Source organism: Hyaena hyaena, unplaced genomic scaffold, assembly GCF_003009895.1.
Source record: "Hyaena hyaena isolate Hyena2069 unplaced genomic scaffold, ASM300989v1 scaffold_538, whole genome shotgun sequence".
In the NCBI taxonomy this organism is placed as follows: Eukaryota; Metazoa; Chordata; class Mammalia; order Carnivora; family Hyaenidae; genus Hyaena; species Hyaena hyaena.
In genome coordinates, this window is record NW_024081172.1 from 671,443 (window position 1) to 698,296 (window position 26,854).

Genomic DNA, 26,854 nt, shown 5'->3' on the forward strand with positions numbered 1-26,854 from the left:
ACTCACCAGGTAATGGCAAATATAATAATTACAAAATATTTCCATGCTCTTGAGAAATGATTCCCCTGAAGGTCTCTAAATTGCAAGCATTGCCACTTCACTTATGATTAATTAATTAAAATTCAGAAAAATATATATTGCATACAGTGAGGTATGCCTCAGAAAAACACTTACTTTATCATTTAAGGTGGGATCATTCAACGAGTAGAGCTTATTGGTAATGTCTTTTCCTATGAGATACCTAAATATTTCATATAGAAACGGTTCTGATTCCAGAAAGTAAGTTAATCTTTCTCTTGACCAGCATAAAAATCTGCAGTTATCATCTGCAATGATGGTGACCTGCCCAAGAAACAAACACAGAAAGAAAAAAGTACATCTGTATATATGAATTAGGACTATAATAATTTGGGGGAAAGGAAGAGTAGAATAAGTTAGTGGATATTATTATAGGAATGATTTATCATATTAGTTAAATTAAAATAAAATAATGTTTAAAACCAAGAAATCTGCAGACTAAAAGCAAATTCTCCAAGTTTCGTTGCTGTGCTGTTCTATGAGGTCTGGTGTCAAAAACACTGCTATAGAGTGTACTAGACCAATGTTCCAATTAGACATATAATTTATGGTTAAATATTTCTTTACACACTGATGATTACAACAGAGGTTTAAGAATACGGCTTCAAGCAAGAGAACTGAGCTAATAAGATTCATGAGGCAATTTATAGATGAAAGATCTCCTGCCCAGCCAACTCTGCAAATGAATACTAGTGAATAAGAAAACAGACTCCTATGAATTGGTTTTAGGTCTGGGCTGTTGCTGAGGAATATGGCTAGTGAGGGTCCTTCTCTGCATCCTTCTGTCATAGATAATTCTTGAGTGTGACCTTTCAGGGCTAGGTCCAGGGTATTGGGAAACTATATCTTTTCCTTGAGCATTGTTCCACAGGAAAGTGTGGAAACACTGTAACTGAACTGCATAGAGCTCAAGTTCTTCAAATAAATCCTTTCTCCAGGGTGAGAGGTTAAGCCTCACAACTCAGTGTCAGGAGCCTTTTCCCACATGGCGGTCCCCTTCCATCAGTTAGTATTCCTCCTCTGAGCTTCATATGGCACTCATATCACTGAACCCACACTCATTTGTGGACACATCTGTCTCCACCAGGCACCTCCAATCTGATGGCAGGGATTATGCATCTTATGTCTGCTTGCCCAGCTTCCAACAGAGTGGTGCTCAGTGTGTATTTATTATATGAAGGAATTAATAAATGAACACAAATACTGTTGAAGGCAACAACTATTTTTATATCCTCAACATTAAACCCAATGCCTGTCCTGGTCAATTAATGAAGGGTTTTTGAATTGACATGAAATCATATCTGACTGTCAGAGCAAATATTTCCAATTTCCCCTTGGTTTGTCACAAAATTAAACATATTTTGATTACGAGGCAGTACTTTGTCTACTAAGAGACAAAATGGAAAACCCAGGTTCTAAACTAATGTTAATGGCTGAAATTTGACCTGTAGCAAAGTAGAGGGTTTAACTGCTTTAAAAAATGGGTCAATATTCCTAGAAAAAAAGCTTGCATTTATTTATTGTATTGAGAGTAGGAATCTCCAAAAACCAAACACATTTGGATTTAAGAAATTCATTACCAACTCTATGACTCGATAAGACACAAAGTTCTACTCATTCTTTCAATGTACATTACGTACCTACTTTATGCTAGACACTGTTAAAGGCATAGACATTACACTGTGAACAAGAAAGACAAGATCCTTGCCCTAGGAAGCTTACATTCTAGTGAAGGAAGTAGATAATAAATAAAGAAATATGATGCCCTCAGGTGGCACCAAGTGTTTTGATAAATACACAACAGGGGAAAGCAGTAGAGAATCTCTAGGGAATGACAGTCACACGTAATACCACTCACTTTAAAAGCGTATTGTACTTTTAAATATTTTTAGGTGCTTTTACATCTATAAGTGGATCCTCAAAATTGCCTTTCAGATACGGCAAGTAATATTCTTCCTCATTTTTCAGATGCCAGATGAGAAGAACCCAAAAGTTATTCATGAGCACACGTTACCTAGTGGTGAGGTGAGTACTTCTGACTTCCAGCCCCGACATTTCCAGCCAAATCCTACCCAATGTATCCAATATTCACCAACACAATCACATTGAAAGTAATTTTGCTAAGTGACCACAAGGTTGGCTCAGAGTCCATCAAAAGTTCCTCATACAAACAACAGTTGAACACAATGTCATGAAGCCTACACTTAATGGAGAAAGCTGGTAATAAGTAAAGATGTGTTACAAAAAAAAAAAAAAAGATTTCTAAGAAGAGAAGTATAAGGTCAAGCCAGTACTAGGGGTTCCCAGAAACGCTAAAATATGGGCAAATAAATGCAAGGTGACTAAATACTATTCCACAGGAATAATTAGAGAAGGGTGAGCACTGGTACTCACTGTAGCACAGCCCTGCAACCGAGCACTGTTGCTTCATTTGGCAAAGAGGTTATCTGTGACTTTGGAAAACATAATTCATGTGCAACGGGGAAAGAAGTTAAAAGAGGAGTTGGAAGTAATCCAAGAGAAGAAAAATGAATTGTACCTAGGTGATGTTTAATGCATTTAACTTCTTTTCAACCATTCCAATAACCTCAAGTTTCCATGGAGGCAATGACACTTCTGATACAATCATTTGTTTAGCAAATACATTTCTTATTGGTGGTTGAAAAATACTGTGAACTTGTTTAAATTGTTATTACATTTAGATTTAGTAACAGCATTCTAATAATAAGCTATACCTAGAGTATGTATGAGTAACTCACAAGTCCATGAGCGCAGGCATTTAATTGGAAGCGGGTAGTTAGCATATTGACTGAGGTCATTTTATGTGATGGCTGATGCTTCATTTCTGCCAAAAGACATTTGTGTTTAACGATTTCCTGTCACAAGAGCCAAGTAAAACATATTTTAATGAGGAATTTCTACAAAGCAATGTAAGATTTTTTTAAAGCTTCCATAAAATAAATTTGCTTCTTTAGTCATTAGGGCACCTCGGCAGTGCCCTGCTTCAGTTCTTGTGAAGAAATAAAAGCAAACATGGCAATGGAAGATACAAAGGGATTTCTTTCAGGGAGAGAACTGGACTAAGGCTTTTCAGTCGGGTTTGCCCTGATTACTTCAAGGCACTAGGCCTGCCCCTCACTTTAGACTCTACACCCTCACAGAATGAGAAGACATTGCACAAGAACAAGGGTGTCTAGGGGAATAGCTGAATGTGCCAGAATTGGAAACAGCGGTCCAACAATATGACTGATGAGTGTCTTCAGGAGAGAATGTGTTATTTTCTTCATGTACTGCATCACATTTCACACATCAGGAACATGAAAATGTCCTAGGACTGGTGTGTTCAGCCAAGGCTTAGAGTTCTCATGAGCACCAAAATACAGTAGAGTCAAAGCTGGCAGATTAAATTGCTTCACCACTTAACCAAAAGATTTACTTAATACTATAAGATTTGATTTAAATACAGGTGAAAGTTTAGTGTTCATTTATCTCACAAGAGCCTGGACTTCCAAGACATTCTTCTTCCCTTCAAGTCAATAAAGCTTTGATTTTCAGGCTTCCCAGCACAGGACATGCAACTGACTACGGCAAAGCAATAGCAGGAGACAGAATACAAAAGATATATGTGAAAATGGTAAAGTGCACTTGATATAAAGCAATTGCATGAAGAAAAAGAAACCAAACACAAAAGACTACCTCTCCCTCTTATAATAAAAATACCCAAGATTCTATCAACAGTTCTAAGTAGCAACTTTTGTGCGTAAGTACAAAATGGCTGTAAGCACCTCTCGAGTACCTGTGAGTTCAGAATCTGTTTCTCATCCCTGTCACTGTGCCTGTCACAAGCTTCACACATGTACCCAACCAACATTTGCTGTGCAATCTCAAGAGACAGACATTGAGTTCATTTGCCTTTCTTTTCTCCTTTCACTTTAGTGAAACGTACTTTGGGAGTACCCCCTACCAAAGATGCATTTAAAGAAATACAAATTCAAAGGAAGTAGCTCCTTTGTCAGAATATTTTTAATTGTTCAGAATTAAAGAAAAATGAGATTAGCAGGAAAAAAAGCATGTGGGTGGAGAAGTCTGACCACTGACTCTCTCAAATGTCTTCTGTTACGAGCATGGGTAGTGAGAGGTTGCAGCAAAGTTTCTCTGGGAACATGCTTCACAAAGAGGCACTATATACTCCTACACAGATGTGCAACAGCTATTTTTACTCTTGAGTATCTGCCAAAGGGAACATTTTGTAAACAATCAAAACACAATTTCTCCTGAGGGCTTCTTCTGACGGAGTCTGCTCCAACTGTACAGAGCACAAGTTCCATGATGCTAGAGTAGTTTCTTTCCATTGACCAATCAGAAAATGCCTCAGTACATTCTACGCAGACAAGAGATGGCTGGTGTTGGAAAGGCTGAATAAATATCCTTTACCAGCTATGGATACCTTGAGTTTGCTCGTATTTTGGAACTTCACAGAAATTATCATGAACACTTCTCAGCTAGCAAATCCCAATCCCTGGTCCCCAAGAAGAAACTGTAGCTAGTGGTAGGAATTCCTTTTTGTTAACTTAATTAAAATATAATTTGAAGTCCGGTGGAAAAGACAATACACGCTCATATCCCTGGATTCTCAGGGAGCATTTGCTTCTGGAAACAAAAGTGTTTCAGTTTCTACCCCCTTGCCAAATCCCAGTCTCTTCAGGGTATAATGACACTGGGTCATTGTGTAATACCACTTGCTACTATACATAGAGAAATGGATGCAACAGATAAATGTGTATACTATCCACAGATAAATGGGCTTTGGACGAAGAAATGTAAGGGCAGAGGAAAGAAGGAGAGAAGAAATAAGTGGTCCTGTACTCATTTGTAAATGGTGGTGATTAAGGATATAGTAAGAACATTAAGTCTCGATGCATAGCTGACCCTCACAAACAAAAGGTTAGAGTGTAAATTCAGGAAGTCACAATAGAGCATTAGCCTTCTACTTCTGTATCTTAAGCTCAGCCTGTTTGGGAACAGTACTACATCCAGTTAATGAACTTATATGAGACCTTGTAGTAAATACACATAACTGTACCAAGTTTTGTGGTTACGCAGACCTTTTTAACTCAGGCAGAATGGGAGCGGGGCAAGGCTGAAACCACTATATATAAACTAAACTAAACTGTATGTTTGTAAATTTTCCCTTTTATCTCCATGTGGCCTCCCAAACTGTACAGAGTCTCAAAATGAAACTCAAAAGTAATACCGGTCACCAAGAAACACTGACATTTCATCCCTCAGATGATAACATTCCTTCTATACCATTTTCTACCTACATAGAATTACCCTCTTGCTCATAAGCATCCCTATTCTGCTATTTATCTAGAGGCTAAGATCAAAGGATATTCTCACCCATTTTCCTGGTTACTTTCCTATTAATCAAGAGGGGGATAAAATAGGGCTGGACACTTACAGAAAGAATCAAAACAAAGTGCCCATAATGGAACAATTTTTAACTATGAAGAACTTTATATTTTGTCCTTAAAATATTCATTAAACATAAAATTGTAAAGTGATTAGGTTATTTCATAAAGATTAACAGAAGATCTCTAGGGCAAAGCCAGTTTCTCTTTTTTCCCAATAAAAGTAACCAATTACATGTTTTAGAAACACTGATTATCCACAACTGATATTTTCCTTTATTCTCATAATCAAAGCATTAGATGTCCTCTATGAAAAAATTATAAAAAGTCAAATAAACAAAAATGAAGAAAATAAAAAAGTAGTCAAACTCAAAACCCAGAAATAATAGTGTTAACACTATGCCCAAAGTAGGAAATATCTTCCTAGACCTATTTTTATGCACGTATAGGCACTATTGTTTAAGTTCTACAAAAGTGGGATCATGCTATATATACCTATAGTAATCTCTTTTGGTCAATAAATCACTTTTCTATTAATATTCTTTGGATTTTGAATGAGACATGAACTAGCTCCAATCTTCTTAAAAATCACGCCAAAACATACCTGGAATTTTTCACCTTTGTGCATCTGAGTTGATCTAAATTCTGGTGAATCTATAAAGGCACAGGGGTAAATGTTATGCAGAAAATGTCCTCGATAGGAAACCTTCATTCTGATAACAGAAATTAATGTTAATAGATGCATAACAGTTCACAAATAACATGATCCTTAATCTTACAGGTCTGTATCTTGTACTAAAGTTTTAAAGACTCCAGAGATGACAGACATAATTAAAAGCACTTCCTGAAAAGCATAATATTTACTTCAAAATAAATTTCATCAACAAGAAAAAAAAAAAAAGACAGGTTCCAGTATTGAACAGACATGTGCCTTCCAATGGTTATCATTGCTCATGTAGCTGGAGTGGCCATAAATTTATCACTCAAACTCAGATACTTTTGAGAAGGAAATGGTTGGAATTAATAATTATGCCAAAACAATATACACTGGCTCTCTTTCCCCAGAAGACTGGTATTTCTAGAAGTTATACGTCTGTGATATTCAAAAAATAATCAAATCACCTCTGAAACATGCACAGGCTTTTGGAAGTTTAATGCCCAACTTACACCTACTTTAATTTTGATTCATTAACTTTAAAAATGGGTCAATCAGCGTTCAAAATAGTCACAAGTGAAAATCCTAACATCAACAAGAATCAGGGTAGTCAATTCTATGTAACTCTAACATGTTGCTCTGTAGCATTCTAACATGCAGTTGTAAAATGGAATTTCACCACTAGCAAACTCTGTGACCGTTTCCGCCATTAGCTGGTATCATTCCTTTCTAGTCACTTCCTTCTCAGGGGACATGAAAAGATTCAGGGCAAACTGGGAATTTCAATTTCCATAGAGCACTTACTTCCCCTTCAAGAGAATACTTAGACGGTCGTCAACTGAGGTTTTATCCTCTGCAGCATAAGCCTGGCCCTTTTTTAATGTTTGGATCATACAAAACTGGCCAGTTAATCTTCTGAACAAATCTGGAGGCACACGGAGTGGTTCGAACAATCGGCGGTAGATGCCACTGAGCTCCTTTTCAATCTTTACCTGAAATGCAGCAATGACCACATGCTGTAATCACCCAGCAACACTGAAACATTGGCTCTGTGGTCTCAATACAGTTTTGAGAGTAAACACGTCTTCAACACATACCATGGCCCTGTATTTCAGTATATAGAATCTTACACAGAGACCAAGTGGTGACATAAGTTTAGATGCTAAAAGGGCACTTTTGCAGTTAAACAACTCCAAGAGCATATGGGAAAGATTTGCACTATTGATCACATCTCTTCCCAGGAGCTGTAAAGCGGCTGGGGAGGTTTTGAATGTTATCACAACACGCACCTTCCCAATCTTAGCACTCTCTATAAATAACACAGAATCTTTTTGTCATTATAACAGTTTTGTTTCACAGAAAGAAATTACATGAACTTTTAAATAGAAGAGCAAAAAAAGAAACACATAACATAGGAACGAACAGAGAAAAAAAATTATGAAAATACATACATTAAGCATTTTATCTATATGTAAGTATTATTTAATGCATCGGAATAAGAGAACAAACATTCACGGCTGCATTCATTGCTTCTAATTTATTTATTCTGAAGCAAAGTGAAGAGAGTAAACGGGTTTCAGTATAGTAATTTCATCCAAAGCTAAAATACTTTGTAGAATGGAGAACCCACCAATTAAGTCTGGCTAGCAGATGAAGGGAAGAGCAAAATGGCTCAATCACCTCTGCTTTCAGTCAAGATCCAGATCACATTCCATATTTGGGCCCAGCATTAGTCTAGGAAAACTGTAAAGCATTTGAATGTACTCTGGGGTTTAAATGATCATCCATCCAAAAAAAATCTATGGCAAACACAACATGGAGCTTATAGACCCAGATGATGAGAGCCACTCAGATGTCACTATAGCCTTTGCGAAGCTCTTGCCATGTTCCATTTCAACAAAGAAACAGCATTTATATTTTTCAAAAAAAGTAAGTTTATAATCTGAGAAGAAACAAAAGCACAGATACTGTGTGAATGTTTTACTTGACGCTACTACCCATCACACCAGCAACTTCTGAACCTTATGTTCAGAACTTGGGTTTCCAACAAGTTCTGATATTCAGAACTTTTACCCTCCACTTCAGAGTTCTGGTAATGAGTGTTTAAAATAATTTAGTCACAGATATGTCCCACTTTCAGGACACATACTAGCCAATGTGGCATAGTAATGAACATAGGAACTAAACAAATCTATTGACTCATAATCATCATCTGATCATTCTGCAAGTCTTATCTCAAGTCCCAATTCCTTCATGAAGCCTTCTTAATTCTTTTGAAAGCATTCACTCATCAAGTGTTTTTCTGAGCACTTGTTATGTGACAATCATGGTTGACAGGAACATGGAATACAACAGTTAGGCGGTAGATGATGTTTTTGTTCCCAACTATGTGGTGCTCCTATCCCCCCATAAAAAGATTATCCATCCCTTTATCCCACCCTATTCTCACATTATCACACTTGGCAATGTCACTTGCTTTAGCCAATGAAATGTGAGCATAGTGACATCTGCTCCTTCTGAGAAATTTTAAGAGACACCGGGTGTTTCTCATTTGTTCTCCGCCATGAAAATGTATATCTAAACAGAACCTGGTGCAGAGACCCTGAAATGAAGCCATAGAGCAGAATCACCACTGACACACAACTGCCAGAGTCCATGTATAAGGTGGGTGAGGAAAAAAAAAAAAAAAAACACCTGTCACTGTTACTTGTCACTGAGATTTTCTGATTGTTTATTACACAGGATAACTTAGAGAAACTTAATACACTCAGCAAAACAGCCTGGGTTACAGTAACGATGAGGTTACAGTGTAATAGAATGCCTATTACATATCATCTATATCATTCAAATAATAATTTCCTGTGAAATATGTTGTTTTCTAATAGTTTTATGTGTACATGTCTGGCTTTGAACATGTACAAGTGTTGTCTTTTACCTTACTAGATAATCATGTGGAATTTGAACAGTTAGTAAACACCTATGGAGTGATTTCCAGTAGCTATGCTGTTTTCTTAATCCTATTTACGTCTTTTTGTCTTAGAATGACCAAGGAAACACAAAATAAATCAGAACTAGGGAAAAAAAGTTAAATACTAGAGTTAAATACTAGTGTTTTGGCAATATCCTCACCAAATGGCGATCTCCTTAAATGAGTATTTTGGGCATAAGGAAAAAAATAAAGTCACTACGTTTAAAAAATAGCATGAGGGGTGCCTGGGTGGTTCAATCAGTTAAGCATCTGACTTCTGATTTCTTCTCGGGTCATGATCTCACAGTTCTGTGAGTTCGAGCTCCACATTAGGCTCTGTGCTGACAGTGTGGAGCCTACCTGGAATTCTCTTACTCTCCCTCTCTCTCAAAGTAAATATATATACTCAAAAAAATAAAAATAAAAAATAGCATGAACTATTTGTAAATCATTAGTATGTTCAAGGCAGTAACCTGTAATTGATTTTACAAGTAGGCAAAGATATTTCCGAGTGACATCAAGTGTCAATAGACAAAAGAAATAATGAAGTTACATGACTAAAAAGACAGAGAATATTGACATGTTCTCTTATGTCCAAGTTGCCTTAATGATTTAAAGAGTTTAAGAAACTCCTATGTAGAACAAATTTCATAGTATTCAAATATTTCACTTTATATATAAACAAAATCAGAGAAATGATATTAAAGGGACCAAAGATGTTAGATGTTCATTCTTAAGTATGAACAAAGCACTTTAAAAGCTTTTTGGCTTTGAAATCACTTCCTTAAGGGGTGCCTGGGTGGCTCAGTTGGTTAAGCATTTGGCCCTGGGTTTCGGCTCAGGTCATGATCTCATGGTTTATCAGATCAAGGTTTGAGAGACTGAGCCCATCTGTCAGCACAGAGCCTGCTTGGGATTCTCTCTCTTCCTCTCCAGCCCCCCTGCCCCCACCACATATGTGCACTCTCTCTCAAAATAACAAAATAAACTTTAAAAATAAAATAAAATCTCTTCCTAATTAATTAATTTTAGTCATTACCGGTCTTTTCTTGTACAAAAGATATGACAGATGCAAAATGTTGACACCCAGGAACACCGAGTTCCAGATCATGATATCCAAGGCACATCGGTAGAGAGTGGCCCAGACAATATAAAGGGTACATCCTGTTGAATAACAAAGTTAACATGTTAGATGACTGGAATAGCATCATATGTAGCTTAATAAATTTTTTATTCTCTGTATATAAAAATAGTCAAGCACATTTTACAAATACCTAAGCCAAACATCACATTAGGTTCCATTTTGTTCTTTGTCTTATTACCACAAAAGGCAAATGTGCTCCATTGTGGAAAATTTATATAGAAAATATTAAAGGGGAAAACCCCCATAATTCTACTACTTAAGAAAAACCACTGTCAATACTTTATACTTCTTTACAGTTTTAATGCATTTTTTACCTGATGGCAAACTTACCATCTATAACATTTTAAAACCCAGTCTTTAACGTATTTTGCTTACTGTGGTAATTTCCCTACTGTGTCAAAACTCTTCGTATACATAGTTTTTAAAGACTACAACTTACAACTGACTAAACCCTAATTTATCTAACCATTTTCCAACTGGTAAATAGATGAGATTTCTGAGGTGTAATTATTGATACATCATCAAAACATACTTATACATTAAAAATTGATGTGTTTTTTTGTTTTGTTTTTTACTATTTTCTTAGGGTGGATTACCTAACAGTAAGTCAAGGAAATGAACTTCATAGTGTTGATGAGACTAAAGAATTGTTTTCCAAAGGTAATATAGACATTTGCAATCCTACTAGTTGGGAATGCTACCATTAAGTTGTCAATATTACAAAATTTGAAGTCTTTTCACTTGATAGTGAGGAATTATGTGTTTTAGTTGATTTTGCATTTTCATGATTACTGGTGAGTCTGAATATTTTATAAAACACTTAACCATCTCAATCTTCACCTGATGATTTTCCATTCACCTGTGGAAATCTTCTTGCTTTTTCTTATCAATTATCTTAATTTAGGAAAAATACCCCATTTTATTTTGATTAATGAATGGTGGGAGAGTGAATATATAGTTTTCATTAGAAATGAAATGATCAATATGATACAAATATATCAACAACAAATATGCATATGAAAGCTAAACTCCCACATTAAAAAGTTACTCATTTGCAATTTTTATTTTATCAGAATGATTTTGGGCATCTGAATTGACCAAAATGTAAAACTTTATAAGTTCTTTAAAAAATATTTCATAGCAAATGTTTTTGAATCTTAAAATATTATTATTTAAAGAAGACAGGGAAGCATGATGCTTCAGCTGACTGGGAACATGAGGATCTGAATTACAGTCCTGGATTAGCCACATTCTCTCCATCTTAATTTTGGATGAGTCAGTTAACTTCTCCAGGTCTCTTCATTTATAAAGTGTCAGACAAGATGATCTCCTTGGCCCTTCCCACCTCTAAAACTGTGTCTTAAAATTTAAAATTAGCTTTTGCTTTTTTATAAGATGTGGTTTGGTTTTGTTTTTCATTCAACACTCTCAGTGTCTACTGCAATCCCTACCTTACTCAGAGGTTACAGCCACAGAAACCTCACCAGCCACTTGCTAGCTTCCCTTCCAGACGCTTCTTATTTTATATATCTATCCACTGTCTACCTACCTACCTACCTACCTACTTATTTTGAGTGTAACTGACATGTACTGTTACATTAGTTTCAGGTGTACAACATAGTGATTCTACATGTTCACACTTACATATATTATGCTGTGCTCACTACAAGTGTAGCCGGCATCTGTCACCATACAGCACTGTTACAATACCACTGACTATATTCCCTATGCTGTGCCTTTTATTCCCATAACTTATTCATTCCACAACTGGAAGCATGTCTTTTGCTTCTAGGATTTATTTTGACTATTCCTTGTAATTTTTCATGTATTTCAGGCATAATGAGCTACTCTTCACTCTCCCTAGATATGATGAATTTCTCTCTCTTCTGTGCCTTTTCTTGGATACCACACGTACTCACACTCAGAGAAATCCTGTTCATCTTCCAAAAGCCAGCTCCAATGTCATCTCCTCAGTGTGACCTTGCTCCACCTTCCTGCTGAGCCTGTCACCCTCTCCATTTCTCCCTGGCACTGGGTGCATACGTGCATCACAGCCTCCAACACCTCCCACGTGACTGTCCGTCTGTGTCTCCCTAGCCCCCCAAAAGTATCTTTTCCAAAAATGGTCACTGCCTTCTTCAGTCTTTGCTTGACACATTATAGGTGCTCAAAAATGCACCTGAATAAAGGAATTATCAAGGAAACAATCACATAGAGAGTAATTTGTCAAGAATCACTGGCTAAAATAATAAATTTAATTGCTCTGCTATTTGATGTGAATCAATTTAATCTGCTTCATCAGGATTATTGGAGATGCCCAAAAATGTTTTATTTGAAGTACTGTGTTTAGGAAACTACTTTTGTTTCCAGTGTTTCATTACAGATCATTAAGTAAATGCCTATTTAATAGTGCTTAAGACTGGATAGTATTTATTATGTGCCAGGCCTATTATAAGTCAAATATCACACGCTCACACTCTTATACACACACACACACACACACACACACACACACACACTCATTCAATCCTTCCAACAACTCTAGGAGGTAGTATTATTTTTACCCTTATTTGACACATGGGAAAACTGCGGAATAGAAAGGTTTAATCACTTGCCCTAGTTACACAGTTAGCAAGTGGTAGGACCAGGATTTGAACTACACAATATACTCCAAAGTCCACTATCCTATATACAAATGGATATTTTTATGTCTGGAAAATCTAACAACATAGAAAACATACATGGTCTTATTTAAAATAAATACGGAAAAATATGGCATGTGAAGGCCTACCTTATAAGTTACTTGATCTACGTACTGCTTATTTGCTGACAAAGCTTTCTATTTATGGTATTCTATAGGCCTGACCAGGAATACTCTGAAGCCCCCAATCCTGAGCCCATCTGATGCCAGTTACAGAGAACTTACGTACATCTCAATTAGGTTTCTTACCTATAGTTAACATCCCCCGAAGAAGTATCATATGAAGGTGAAGACTAGTTGGAATAACCAACCCAATTGTGAAAAAAATATTCGCTACATGAAAAACTAGATGATGTATCTCTCTCCAGTTTTCACATATGGTCTCATTGGAAGGCACGGGTATGGTACTTTCTAACTCAGGTGTAAAACCTAATGCAGTTGATTCTGTCAATGGGCTTGACTCAGTATAATTCATCTTGAAAACCCTGTAAAAGAAACAAAAGGACAATCATAAAAATGGCAGCTATATCTTACTACCCCTATAGGTATTATATCAAAATTATTTCTGTGAACTAAATATTGGTAAATAGATTTTTCTTGTGCTTATGAATTACAGCCAGGTTTGAACCCCACCAGTCACATATTAAGTGTATCCATTTCTTTATCTGTTAAACGATGAGAGTAATACTTCATTTGACTTTCTAATAAGATGAAATGAAATACATAAAATATTTAGCATAGTTCATAACTATTCACTGACATGTATATCTGTACATAGACATACACAGTGGGGGAGAAAGGAATGAGGAATTAATTAGTCTAAAAGGCAATCACCAATAATTCATAAGCCATAGCAAGGTTTTCTATCACATTCCCACTATGACACTGATTCCAAACACAGAAAAAGTAAATGGAAAAACTGATTTTTTAAAATGGTTTCCAAAAAATTAATACTCTCATATCTACTATTTGAAGGCTTAGGATATTGAGAAGGCTCTACTTTTATACTGTCATTAAATCATTGTATCATACATACATAGAATCTATATTATCCTATGTGCACATAATACATTACTTATCACTTATACATACACAGATATGTATTTAGTCCTTCTTTCATTGTCCAATATTTACTCCTTCTTTCATTGTCCAATTTAAGTCTCTACTTTCTTTCCCATAAAAACTCGACTAGATACCATATCACAAATTAAAATGTAGCAAACTTTTGGTCTACTTTTATGTAAGAGAAGTAATGAATATTCTTTCAACTATTTAATAACAATAAATATCTATAATAAATACATTTCAAAAAGTATACATATTACACATGCTTACATAAACCTTAAAAAAATGGCATTATTTCCTGACTAAATTATCTGTCTTCCTTCTCTGGCACTTAAAAAACTTTTTCTATTATTAGTTATACAAACTGGTCCCTGATAAAAAACCATGTCGATTTATAGATTTATATGAGTTATCCTGCTTCAGAAAAAGAATTCCAAATGGGTACCAAAAGTATCTTTAAATTTAATCTGATAAGTATTTCTCTCCAAAATAAGGTCACACAATTTAACTATATATTTCCATTCATTTTTTTCATCATACCAAAGTACAGGTTTTAGGTGGTAGAATAATTAATTGGTACAGGTTGGGCATTCTGAAAGGATGCTACTAGACAAATCTGAAGGAATTCTACATCTGTTAAGATGATAAAAATAAAAACAGACATGCATTACAAACTATGAATGAAATGATCAAGTCAGTTAAAGATCTCTTCATGTAATTCTGAAATGGTTCAAAAACATAAGAGAAATAGTTGACTTAAATGTTGATTTTCTGCAAAAAGGAAAGAAACTACAAATATTCAACTACTTTCCAAATGTTTGAATCAATAAAAATGTAAGCCTATTGGAGTGAAAGGTATAATTATTTGAATAACTCCATTTATATAAAGCTTGCTTTAAAGGACCAAATCAGAATTAATCTTATAATTTCTGCAGGATAGAGAATGATATTAAAGGTCCTCTATCACTCAAAAGCTAGGTCAATATCTGCTTATGCATTAGCATTACCTAAACTAATAACTACATTTTTTTAAACATTTATTAATTTTTGAGAGAACAAGAGAGACAGAACACAAGTAGGGGAGGGGCAGAGAGAGAGGGAAACAAAATCTGAAGCAGGTTCCAGGCTCTGAGCTGTCAGCACAGAGCCGGATGCCGCAGGGCTTGAACCCACAGACCACAAACTCATGACCTGAGTAGAAGTTGGACGCTCAACCAACTAAGCCACCCAGGCGCCCCTAATAACTACATTTCTATGGCTTCCACTTCCATTCTCCTATTTCCTTTTCTAACTACCCTGTGTTCTCTATCAGGCAGGGGTGTTGTCATATTCATCTATGTATACCCAAGGCCTAGACTCTGTAGAGAATGCCAGGGCTAAAAGCCATACAGAAGGGACACAAACATGACAAACACTTTTAGAAATCATTTTTAGTCTCCCCAAACTTTAGAGTAAAGACAGGAAAGTGTCCAGCCTTCCTGGGAATAAGAGAATCAGGCTCTATACCAAAAGCCCTGGGGAGCCACATAAGTCAGGGAAAGTCACTTCTGTTTCTTGGGTCTGCTTCTTCCTAGGAACAGAGGTGGATGAACTAGATGGTCTTTGAAGCCCTTTCAAGTTTTAATAGCCTGAGGCTCTAACACATTTATATAAGAAGTTAGTTAAGACACATTCCCTCTCATATCCAACCAATTATACCTGTATTGCCAACTAATCCACTTTAGCTCAATTTCATGTTTGTAAAAGTTCTTCAAGTGGCACTAAAAGTACCAACTTCTGCTCCAAGAGAAATGATAGAAAAACTATGATCCACTGCTGCAAGAACTAGGAAAATAGCAATAGGAATTTTTAAAAGGCGGGATCATCCTACAAAATATTTTGATGCCCAACACCTTATTTAAAAATATGTATATATATTTTTTATTTTCTGTATGTCTTATACCTTATAGAATAACTAATATTGTATAATACATTTATTATATAATTTATTATTTACTTGTATATTTATCTCCACATCAATTTTGAAATGCCAGTTACCTGTTGTCAATAATATTGATTAGAGTTTACTGGTTTCAGCTTCTTTTGATCACTTTTAATGGACTTAAATCGTTTACACTGAAGTAGACTTATACAATGTGTCTAAGGAGGAAGGCTAGACTGGTAAATTGGTAAACGTTCAGGTTAATTTTGACTGGGTCAAGAGAAGTCTTCTTTCTCCTATTAGTTCTTCAGAATCTAATTCCTTTAATTACGTGCTCTGGTAAAGTCCTGTTCTTCTATCGATTTTCAATAGCTACGAGTCTGCAGTATTAAATGGCTAAATGGTGAAACTAACATTAACCCTTCACCAAACTACAAAAATGGAAAAGATAGCAGCATTGAACAAAAGTCGTGCTGGCAGGCTTAATTCATTCTGTAAATCGAACCGAACCTTTGCACATTTTCAGAATGGCAAAGAGGATTACGTTGCCAAGGGACTTTTCGCACATACTCTTGTGTTAAGACAAGCCGTTTCTGGGACGTGTCTGGCCAACATCACGTTCCCCAAAGCCTCAGAAACGAGGGCGCTGGTGGGTCGCGAGGTTCACGGGTTCCCCAGCCATCGGTTCTCCCCAGGGAACCCGCTCACCTCGCTCAGCGTCTACTCAGTGTCTACTGTTCTCCTTGACCCGAACTCTGGGGCCACGCGGGTGTTGGGTGAGCGCCGCGCCCCGCCTGGCACAGCCCGCTCGGGGCCAGGGCAGGCCACACGGTGCGCCCGGCTGCTCGCAGCCTCAGCGTGAGAGCTGGCGGTCCTACTGCGGGCGAGGACGAGTGGTAGTGGGTTAGGGGCCCGGAACCCCGCGAGTGCAGCGGGGAGAGGAGACGCCGAGCTCACCAAGGGCTTGCTCAGGGCAGAGCGCGGGAACCGGCACCGGAGGGGGCTCGTGCGCCAGGGGATGCGGGTGCTGCCAGACCCGTGCTGCGGCAGGCGACACCTGAGGGGCTGTGGCCGTGGACCCCAGACGGGGGAGAAGGGCGGTTTCAGAGACCAGGGAACCCCGCGAGGGCCCGGCCAGGGGAGGAGAGGGCGGGGTTCCTGGTGGCCCGGCTGGAGAACCAGAGCCGCCGCGGAGGCTGACAAAGTTGCTCCCGGTGGAGCAGGGATCCAACTTTCGCTTCCCGATTTAGCCCCGGGAGCTCTAGGCTGCAAATATCCTGGCGCGCGGGTGGGGGGAGCCGACGGCAGCGACGCCTCCCGCTCCTTACCTGGCTCGTCCCTGGCACCGAACCTGGGCTGCGCTGGCCAAAGTTTGGGGCGACAGCGGCAGGGCGCGGGGGACAGCGACGCGGCGGCTCGACGGGAGCCCGAGGCGGTAGCCTCGGCGGATCGCGGGTCCGGAACCTCCTTGGCCAGTGCCGGGTCCCCGCGCCGGCAGCGGCTTTGACTAAAATAGGCATCGCGACGGTGGCTGCCCGGGCTGGGGCCGCACCGCGCACGCGCCCGCCGCCCCGGCGCCCCCCGGCGGGCGGAGCCCGGGGCCTCGGCCGGACTCCGGGTTGGGCTGTTCCAGTGCCACCGCCGCGTCTGCACAGCCGTGCTCTGTTTGAAACACCCGCTTAGGTCTTTCCCCGTTTCCTCTCGACTTCTCGGTCTGTCCTTGTTTGGGCATCAGTGGGGGGCGGGCAACATCTTGGGACCAGCGGCGTTGGTGGCTCATCTCCTTGGGGATAACTCGTGAACTCAAGCAGTAGGACCCCAGCAGGGAGAGAAATCAGGATGAAACTGAGAACTAGACTCTCGTTCCCCTCCAAGTTGAATGACCCACTCGCATAACTCCTTTTCTGGGACACTCGCATCTCAGCACCAGCAGGAAGGGCCGGGAGAGCGCGCAGCTCCGCGTCTGAGCCGCGCGGCGGAGGCTGGCGGGTTGGCTCACACGCACGCAGGACGCCGCCCTCCAGGACCCGGGTCGGAGCAAGCTAGCCTCGTTGCTGCGGGGACCACGCGGGAGAGACTTTTGACACAAGCCACGTTTGGTTTCAAAGAAAGAGGGTACTTACTCGAAATGTGCATTCCCATGGCGGTGCAGGGCCCTCCGCTCAAAGCAGAGCTCCGCTCAGCTGGCCAAGTGAATTTGGTAGATTTGGGACTATAAACTGGACAGCAAGATATGAAAGTGTGCTCCAATCAATTTTTACTGTTCATAGAGGACAACCATTTTGGGGTAAGAAATGCAGGGCAAATTAATAAAGAGTTGGCGTGGGGGAGGGGTTGGAAGACAAAAGAGTCCGGTTAGACGGACCTTCAGTGTCCACCCAAGTGCCCCATGGTGGGATAGAATTTGTGCCGATTATTACAGTATGACGTCGTTCATGTATGACAGACATGATCTAAATATGAAAAAGAACACAGGTCCATTATAAGGTAAGTACCTGGAAGTTTACACTCACCAAATCTCTGAAGAGTCAGGGTAACTCTGAACAAGAGCCTAGTGCTGGACAGGCTGGATTTGAAACCTGCCTCTACCACCGTCTAGCTGTGTGATCTTGGAAGGTTACTTAGCTTTTCTGTGCTTCAGTTTCCTTTTTTGCACCATGGGGATGGTGATGATGATGATGATGATGATGATGATGATGATGACAGTGACGATTGCACCTATACCTAATTGGAGTGTTTTGAGGACTAAATGATTTAACATAGGCAGGAGGCTCAGAATGGTCTGTGGTACACAGTGAGTTCTTCGTATATGAATATACATTATACTGATAAAGCTCCTCTAACATGCCTGAAATTTGTTATAAAGATACAAGATTAATTTTCAAGGCTATTTCCTCAGAGTCTGTTTCTTTCTAGATACTCTGCCAGCCATTTGGTAGCTACAACTAAATACATTTTAAGGTGTAGATATAATAATAATTGTGCATAAAGATTCTGCATGGATGTTCATTGGAGGATGGCTTATAATAAAGTACCCTGGGAATAACCCTAAGTTAGAATCATACAGAACTAATTATAGAACATCCAAACCATCTTGTTCTCAGCAGCCAAAATAATAATAATAATAATAATTTGTAGAGGGGTGATTGGCTGGCTCAGTCAGTAGAGCCTGAGATTCTTGATTTTGGGATTCTTGATCATAAGTTCGAGCCCCATGTTGGGTATAGAGCCTACTTTAAAAAATATTTTAGAAATGTTGGAAATATAATAATGTCAACTAATTATATAGAACAGAGGTTGGCAAACTGTAGTCTAAATGCCCAGCCCACTGTCCAGTTGTGGACAGCCTATGAGCTAGAATGACTTTTACATGTTTAACAGTGAAAGCGAAATTAAAAGAATAACACATCATGATGTGTGAAAATTATGTGGAATTCAAAGTCAGTGTCCATAGAGTTTAACTGGAAGCCAGCCATCCTCATTCATTTATGGCTCCTTTTGTGCTACAAAGGCAGCATCGAGGAGTTGCAACAGAAACCATATGACCCTGCAAAGCCTAAAATAGTTACTTACTAGTTCTTTATTGAAAAGGCTTACTATTGTTCCTTGATAAAGAGTATACTTTTGTGCTAGACACTATTATAAGTGGCTTAGCTATATTAAGCCATTGTATCCTCATAATGGACTCTCTGAAGAAATAGTTGCTATACTGATCTCCATTTTATAGATGGGAAACTGAGGTAACAGAGAGGAGAAGTGGTTTGCTCAGAGTCACACAGCTAAGGAAAGGCTGAGCCAGGATATGAACCAGGCAGTCTAGTTCCTGAGTTCACTAGCTACAAGTGTCTGCTACCTTCTGTCTTTAGTTCCACTGCTTCCCATAGAAAGATGTCGGTAGAAAAAGGCTAAGTTACAAGAGTATGTAGGATATTACAAGTCATCCACAATGATAAAACCTAAAATGCTTACATTTACCCTTACCGTTACCCTTACCGCAGAGTGGGGAGATTATAAGTGATCTTTCTTTTTTTTCTCCTTCTTCCCTTCCTTCCTTTCCCCTTCTTCTTCCAACTCCTCCCACTCCTCCTCCTGCTTCTCCTTCTGCTAAATTTTCCTCAATGACGATTATATGGTACTTTTGTAATAATTTAAAGACATTTATTAAAATAGTAGAGCCCAGGTTCTGGCTTTTGCAGATGAGAAGGCCAGACTCCAGAGGTATGATTACAGAGTCAGCTGCTACAGGACATGCTCATTCCTTACCTTGCAGAATAAGATGCCTGTAAGGCATTTAGATCATATAAAGATTGTATATTTTTATGAAAAGGGTTGTGGATTCAATATGATAAGACTTGAGAACTGGCATTTGATAGAGCCTGTGTTTTCTCTGAGTATGTATTCCACAGAAAGAGGAGACTGAATGAAACCTAAGACCCTCACTATAACCCATCTAAGAATTAAAACAGGATTTTACATTTAAGTTTCTTTAAAAATTTTTGTAATGTTTATTTTTGAGAAAGAGAGAGAGAGAGCATGAGCAGGGGAGAGACAGAGAGGGAGACACAGAATCTGAAGCAGGCTGCAGGCTCTGAACTGTCAGCACAGAACGGTGTGCTTGAACTCATGAATGGTGAGACCATGACCTGAGTCAACATTGGACACTTAAACAACTGAGCCACCCAGGCACCCCTATATTTAAGTTACTTATCAATAACGTATGAATATTAATTCTACAAAATTTAAAATAAGAATTCTAGGCACAAAAGTTGGTTTTGGGGGGCGCCTGGGTGGCTTAGTCGGTTAAGCATCCGACTTTCGCTTAGATCATGATCTCGCGGTTTGTGGGTTTGAGCCCCGCGTTGGCCTCTGTGCTGACAGCTCAGAGCCTGGAGCCTATTTCAGAGTCTGTATCTCGTCTATCTCTGACCCTCCCCTGCTCACACTGTCTCTCTCTCTCTTTCCTAGAAATAAATAAAAAAATATTTTAAAAAAAAGAATTAAAAAAAAAAGTTGGTTTTGGGAATGCCTTTTAGGCTCCCTGGTCTCTTCATGCTGGTCATGGAGAAAGGTCATATTGAAAGGTTCTGAGCACTATTTGAAAACTGGTATGATACAAGGAAGTAACTTGCACAGAAGTATGTAAGGAAAAGCACACAAGGTGTAAAAAAATATATAGAGCAGCCTGTCTCCTCTGCAACTACTCTGGCTATCACAGCTTATATTGACATAATTATTTCTCCCTTTATTTCTCTATGGGCATCCTAGTCTTCTTTTTCTATTTGGGCAAAGCCTTGATGGAATTTCAAAATTCAGATAGAATAAGTTTTGTAAAAATAAAACAAGACCCGAGGGAGTCACTGGTTTTAGAAGTACATAGCCTTATCTTTCATATCTATATCTGCCTATGGTTTATATTAGTGTAGACTTTCTTACTGTATGGAGACCGAAGCTTCTTCTGATATGGGCTCAAGGCAGACAGTTCTGATCAAACTTGGATTATTAAACAATGACTTAACTAGATTCTTTCTGTACCTAAATCCCTCTCATTAAATGTTGCATTAACCTTTTCATTGACCAGTTTGACAACCAACCTGATTGACTTTTAAAATTTCTCTTTCTTTAACAAAAATTGATTAAAAAACCTTTCATAATTAACGGACTTTGTTTTGTTAGAGCAATTTTAGTTTTACAGATAATTGAGCAGGTGGTATAGAAAGTTTCTATATACCCTCTTCTCCCTTACTCAGTTTCTCCTGTTATTAACATCTTGCCTTAGTGTGATACATTTGTGACAGTTGGAGAACCAATATTGATACATTACTATTAACAAACCTTACTTTAGGTTGTATTGTACTGTATAGTCCTCAGGGTTTTGCCAAGTGTATAATATCGTGTATCTACCTGTGATGTAATAAGAAATATATATTTAGTCTTTTTTCCTAGTTCCTCATACAGAGCTTCTAAAATCCTTATATGTAATTTCCTTAGAGTAGAGGTTTTAGGGGCATCTTTTGTTCTAATATTTAGTCTTTGACCCTCAATTCCTGACATAGTACTTCTGAAATCTTTGCGATTTCCTGAGGAATGGGGATGATAGGATCATCATTCCTAGATCCCTTGGAATCTAGATACCTTGGGTGAGAGGAGCATCTTTCATTCTAATGAGATGACTCTGGGTGGACTTCTGGGTAGCTTCTGGATGGGACCTGGTCACCATGATTAAAAGCTTGGAACTTCAACCCCACCCTCCATCTGCAGAGAAAGGGAGAGGGGCTGGAAGACTGAATGAATAATTAATCTTGCCTACATGATGAAGCCTCCATAAAAATCCCTAACCTAAGGTGTTTGGAGAGCTTCCAGGTTGGTGAGCACATCCACATACTGGAAGGGTGGTGTACCATAATTCTACAGGGACAGAAGCTTCTATACTCCTCATCTGGCTGTCCATTTATGTCTTTTATTATATCCCCTATAATATACCAGTAAATGTGTTTCCGTGCATTCTGTCAGTAATTAGAGCAAATTATCAAACCTAAGGGCGAGGTCATGGGAACCCCACTTTATAGCCACGCCAGACAGAATTGTGACCCCGGGGTCCACTGCTTGTGATTGGCATCTGAAATAAAGAGGTACTCTTGTGGAACTGAGACCTTAACAAGTGGGAACTGCACTAACTCTGGGTAGTTAGTGTCAGAATTGAATTGTAGGACATCCTTTTGGTGTCTGGAGAGTTGGAGAACTGGTTGGTGTGAGGAACCCCCCCGCCCCCACACACACTTGATGTCTAGTGTTAGGTAGAGGAAATAGAGCTTTCCTTTAGTAATGTCATGAGCCCACCATTATAGGATCATACCAAATAGTTTCACTGCCCTAAAAATCTCCTGTGCTCCAATTATTCATTGCTCTCTTTCCTCCCTTCCCTAACTCCTGGCAACCTTTGATATTTTTTTACAGTCTCCATAGTTTTGCCTTTTCCAAAATGTCATATAATTGGAATCATATAGAATATTGACTTTTCAGACTGCCTTCTTTCACTAAGATACATGCATTTAAGGTTCCTCCATGGTTTGTTGTTTTTTTTTTTTGACTCTTTAAAAAATATTTTTAAACATCTTATTTATTTCAGAGAGAGAGAGAGAGAGAGAGAGAGAGAGAGACAGTGTGAGCAAGGGAGGGTCAGAGAGAGAGACACACAGAATCTAAAACAGGCTCTAGGCTCTGAGCTGGCTGTCAGCACAGAGCCCAAAGCGGGGCTCGAACCCACGAATCATGAGATCATGACGTGAGCCAAAGTCGGATGCTTATCTGACTGAGCCACCCAGGCACCCCTTTTTTGACTCTTAATAGCTCATTTTTAAAACCATTGAATAATATTCCATAGGATGGATGTACCACAGTTTGTTTATCCATTCACCATTTTATGAACATATGGTTTCTTCCAGGGTTTGGCAATTATGAATAAATCGGGGCACCTGGGTGGCTCAGTGGGTTAAGCATCTGACTTTTGATTTTGGCTTAGGTCATGATCTCACAGTTCATGAGTTCAAAGCCCACTTTGGGCTCTGCACTGACAGTGTAGAGCCTGCTTGGGATTTGTTCTCTCCCTCTCTCTCTCTGCTCTTGCCTACTCAGGCTCACTCTCTCTCTCTCTCTCTCTCAAAATAAATAAATAAACTTAAAACTTTTTAAAAAATTATGAATAATTCTGCTATAAACATTTGTGTGCAGATTTTTGAGTGGATGAGTTTACAACTCATTTGTGTAGATACCAAGGAGTGCAGTTGCTGGATTGCATAGGAAGACTGTGTTAGCTTTATGTGAAACTGCCAAACTGCCTTCCAAAGTAGCTGTGCCATTTTCTATTTACCACCAGCAATGAGTGAAAGACATCCTGCTATTTCACATTCTTGCTAGCATTTGGTATTATCGAAGCTTTTTATTTTAGTCATTTTAGTGGGCATGTTTTTTGCTTTTTAAAAGGACTCAGTTGATTAATTTGTTCAAAATAACTGAACAGGTTATGCACTGAATAAAAATCAAGGAATATCTTAAAGCAAAGGGATGTGATCTTTCATTTTATTGTTGTATGCCAAAGCTCACAGTCTTAAGAAATGGTTAAAACAGTGTCTAACTAAATATTTCTAAATTCATAAATAAGTTGGATCACATTTGATTCATTAAAAAATGAGCTTTTACCCCAAAGGTAAAACTCCTAAGTGAAAAGTGACCCAGAACTTTAAGAGGACAGTGAATTATGGAGGTAATCAAAAGTGGCAGGGGGCGGGGGGCGGGGGGCGGGTTGGGATTTTGGAACCAGCAGCTGGATTCACACCATGGTTTTATATTTAATGAGCTGGGTGAATTGAAATCATATATTAAACTTTTCTGAGCCTCAATTACTTGTCTGTAAATTCAGGCAAATGATTCTTAGTTGATGGGATTATCTTGACCTTTAGAGACCATGTTTTTAAAAAATGTCTGGCATCAAGTTTTTGATAGCTTAATTGTATATTTTTTCCTATCCCCTTATTGTGCTCTGCACATGGTACATGATCAATAAAAATTATTAGAATTTTAATCATCAAAGTTCCCTAGCCTGATGAAATAGTTGAAATATTCTATGAACACATGAAATAGCTAAGAGGTAATTTTATTTTTTATGTGTTTGCCTGTTTAAAATAGATGGAATATATCCTACGTACAAGACTGATGTTTCAAACAAAATTTGTAAATTGCAAAACTTTGGCACATGCTAAAATTTCCAGTGGTTTGGGGTTTCCCTGGAGTAGCCAGAAATGAGATATTGGCATCAAAAGCAAACTCATGAAATATGCAGTAGTATAGATTCTAGCAACCGGGCACTTGGCAGAGCTAAGTTACAGTAATTTACCATCTTGGGGTTGGCAGAAACATGCATACAGTGACTATAATGTCAAAGAGTAGAGGCCTGATGTTCCTTCTTTCTATTCTTCCTCACATCACTTTCCTTCTAAACTAGAAGATTTTTTGTGAGTTATTTGCCTTAAATATTAACAGCAACAAATAAAGGCCCTAGATGAAACATGTAATAAGATTTCCTAATCTTCTAGGAAGTTATTTCAAAGAGAATGAATTTATTATAAGAAGCTGAGCATAACAGAATTACAGTTTTTTTTAAAAAAGTGTGAAAAAATGATCAGAGAAGTAGCTCTGAATTCACAATCATTTCCCAAAAAGGCCTCAAACCAGGGCCCAGTTGGCTCCTGAAAACAAAACTGGGTCTTGGAGCTCAGCAGATACCCCAGAACAGCAGTCTCAGAAGTCTGGTTCCAACCACCGTGATGACCTTTCTTGTGTTTTGTTCTTTCCCTTTTGGGACTTTCTAGAAATTCACAGACCACTGAACCTTGTCTCTGAATTTCCAGTTCAGCGCCTCTACTTTTAAAGAAGAGAAACACAACAGTTCTGAGGAGGACACTTTCAAAGGTACTGTTTTTTGTAGTGTGTAAATAACTTTGTTATAAGAGGCGTTTGGTGGTTCTAAAGGAAAAGTTGCTGATGACGGAAAAATAACTTCCAGCAGCTGTTGATAACATGTCATCTGTGGTATAGACAAGGTTTTGATGGATGGTGAAGCCATGGCCTGACTTTTAATGTATACCTGGTGAAAGCAGAACTTGAGTCATAGAGTTTCTACTGCGCAGTATCATTCCATTATGCAATTAATCCTCAAAAAGGGCTAGTTTTGCAGGCAAATGTGAAGTCCTATAATAGCCAGCCTAGTAATTGACATTCAGCTAAAAACAAAAACCCAGAACAACACATTATAAAGATGGAATAATAAAATAAAGTTGGGAATAATGACCCTGCCATCCGGCATTAATTGATGTGCAAAAGCACTCAGAGTTCTCAGGAGAAAAGAATTGTTTAGATGCAAATTATTATTACTACTACTACTTAAATTATTGTAATAAATTCATGAAAATAAGACATGTCCTGAGTTTAATGCATATATAAAATCTAATAAAAAATTTGTGAGCCCGCTACCAGCAGTTTTATCATTTGGCATAAAAAGTGGTAAACAACATGAAATAGATATTTAGTCCAAGATCAAACATATTCGGTACAATTTAGAACCACACGAAATGATTATGATGGTATTTGGCTTGATATCTATAGAGACCCTCACACACTTCCATAGGAGAAAAAGGTCGTGCTTAGACAAGGTAAGGATTTTAGAATCACTGAGTCTCTGAAGTAAGGGAAGGATAGAAATACTTTGGAGAAGCACATTTTCTCACAGAACACCAATTTGGTTTTCATACCATGTACAAAACTGTTCTTATGCAGTTGTAATGCATGCCACCACTAAGGGATTTCTTAGTATTTTTTTACATTAACACACCATTTCAAGCTCTCTGAGAGAAGTATAATGAATATATTATAAGCTCAGAAAATGGCATCTAAAAGCAACAAAGCATCTCAAAGTGACTCAGGAAATCTTGCGGATTACTTCATGTGACTGTTTTAATCAAACAAATAAAACTTCAGTACCTAGAAGATTTATGTTGAATAGGGAAAAATCTAGTAGAAGATATTGCTATTAATGACCATTAGAAGATGCCATATGATGAAATCATTAAACATGCCTTTGGCATTTGGTACTTACACTATTAATGATTATTAATATTAATATGGGTATGTGATTCTCATGCATTTCAAAGTGAAATTACAGAAATGACATTCTCCAGAGCAGTTAGTCTCTATCTCTGTTATTGCTTTTGTCACTTGTTATCTTTTGCCTATCAATGTACAAGTCATTCCTCCTTTTAAGTTGTAAATTTCTGGAGGGTACGAAGTGTGTCTGATTTATCTTTCACATCTCCATGGTACCTCGCACTTGATTTGCATATATTTGGAACTCAGTAATTA

At 38.3% G+C, this 26,854-nt stretch overlaps 1 protein-coding gene across 1 annotated transcript in view; it reads right to left on the minus strand.

Annotated features, from left to right (window-relative positions):
• BVES (blood vessel epicardial substance) overlaps nucleotides 1–17,318 on the minus strand; it is a 32,788-nt gene extending 15,470 nt beyond the window's left edge. The window contains exons 1-6 of the mRNA XM_039255696.1: nucleotides 17,272–17,318; nucleotides 13,207–13,442; nucleotides 10,152–10,276; nucleotides 6,949–7,136; nucleotides 6,094–6,202; nucleotides 175–342 (exon numbers count right to left, since the gene is read on the minus strand). Coding sequence (XP_039111627.1) covers nucleotides 175–342; nucleotides 6,094–6,202; nucleotides 6,949–7,136; nucleotides 10,152–10,276; nucleotides 13,207–13,432 — 816 coding nt within the window. The 5' untranslated portion in view covers nucleotides 13,433–13,442; nucleotides 17,272–17,318. The remainder of the gene's footprint in view (nucleotides 1–174; nucleotides 343–6,093; nucleotides 6,203–6,948; nucleotides 7,137–10,151; nucleotides 10,277–13,206; nucleotides 13,443–17,271) is intronic.
• Nucleotides 17,319–26,854: the final 9,536 nt, after the last annotated feature.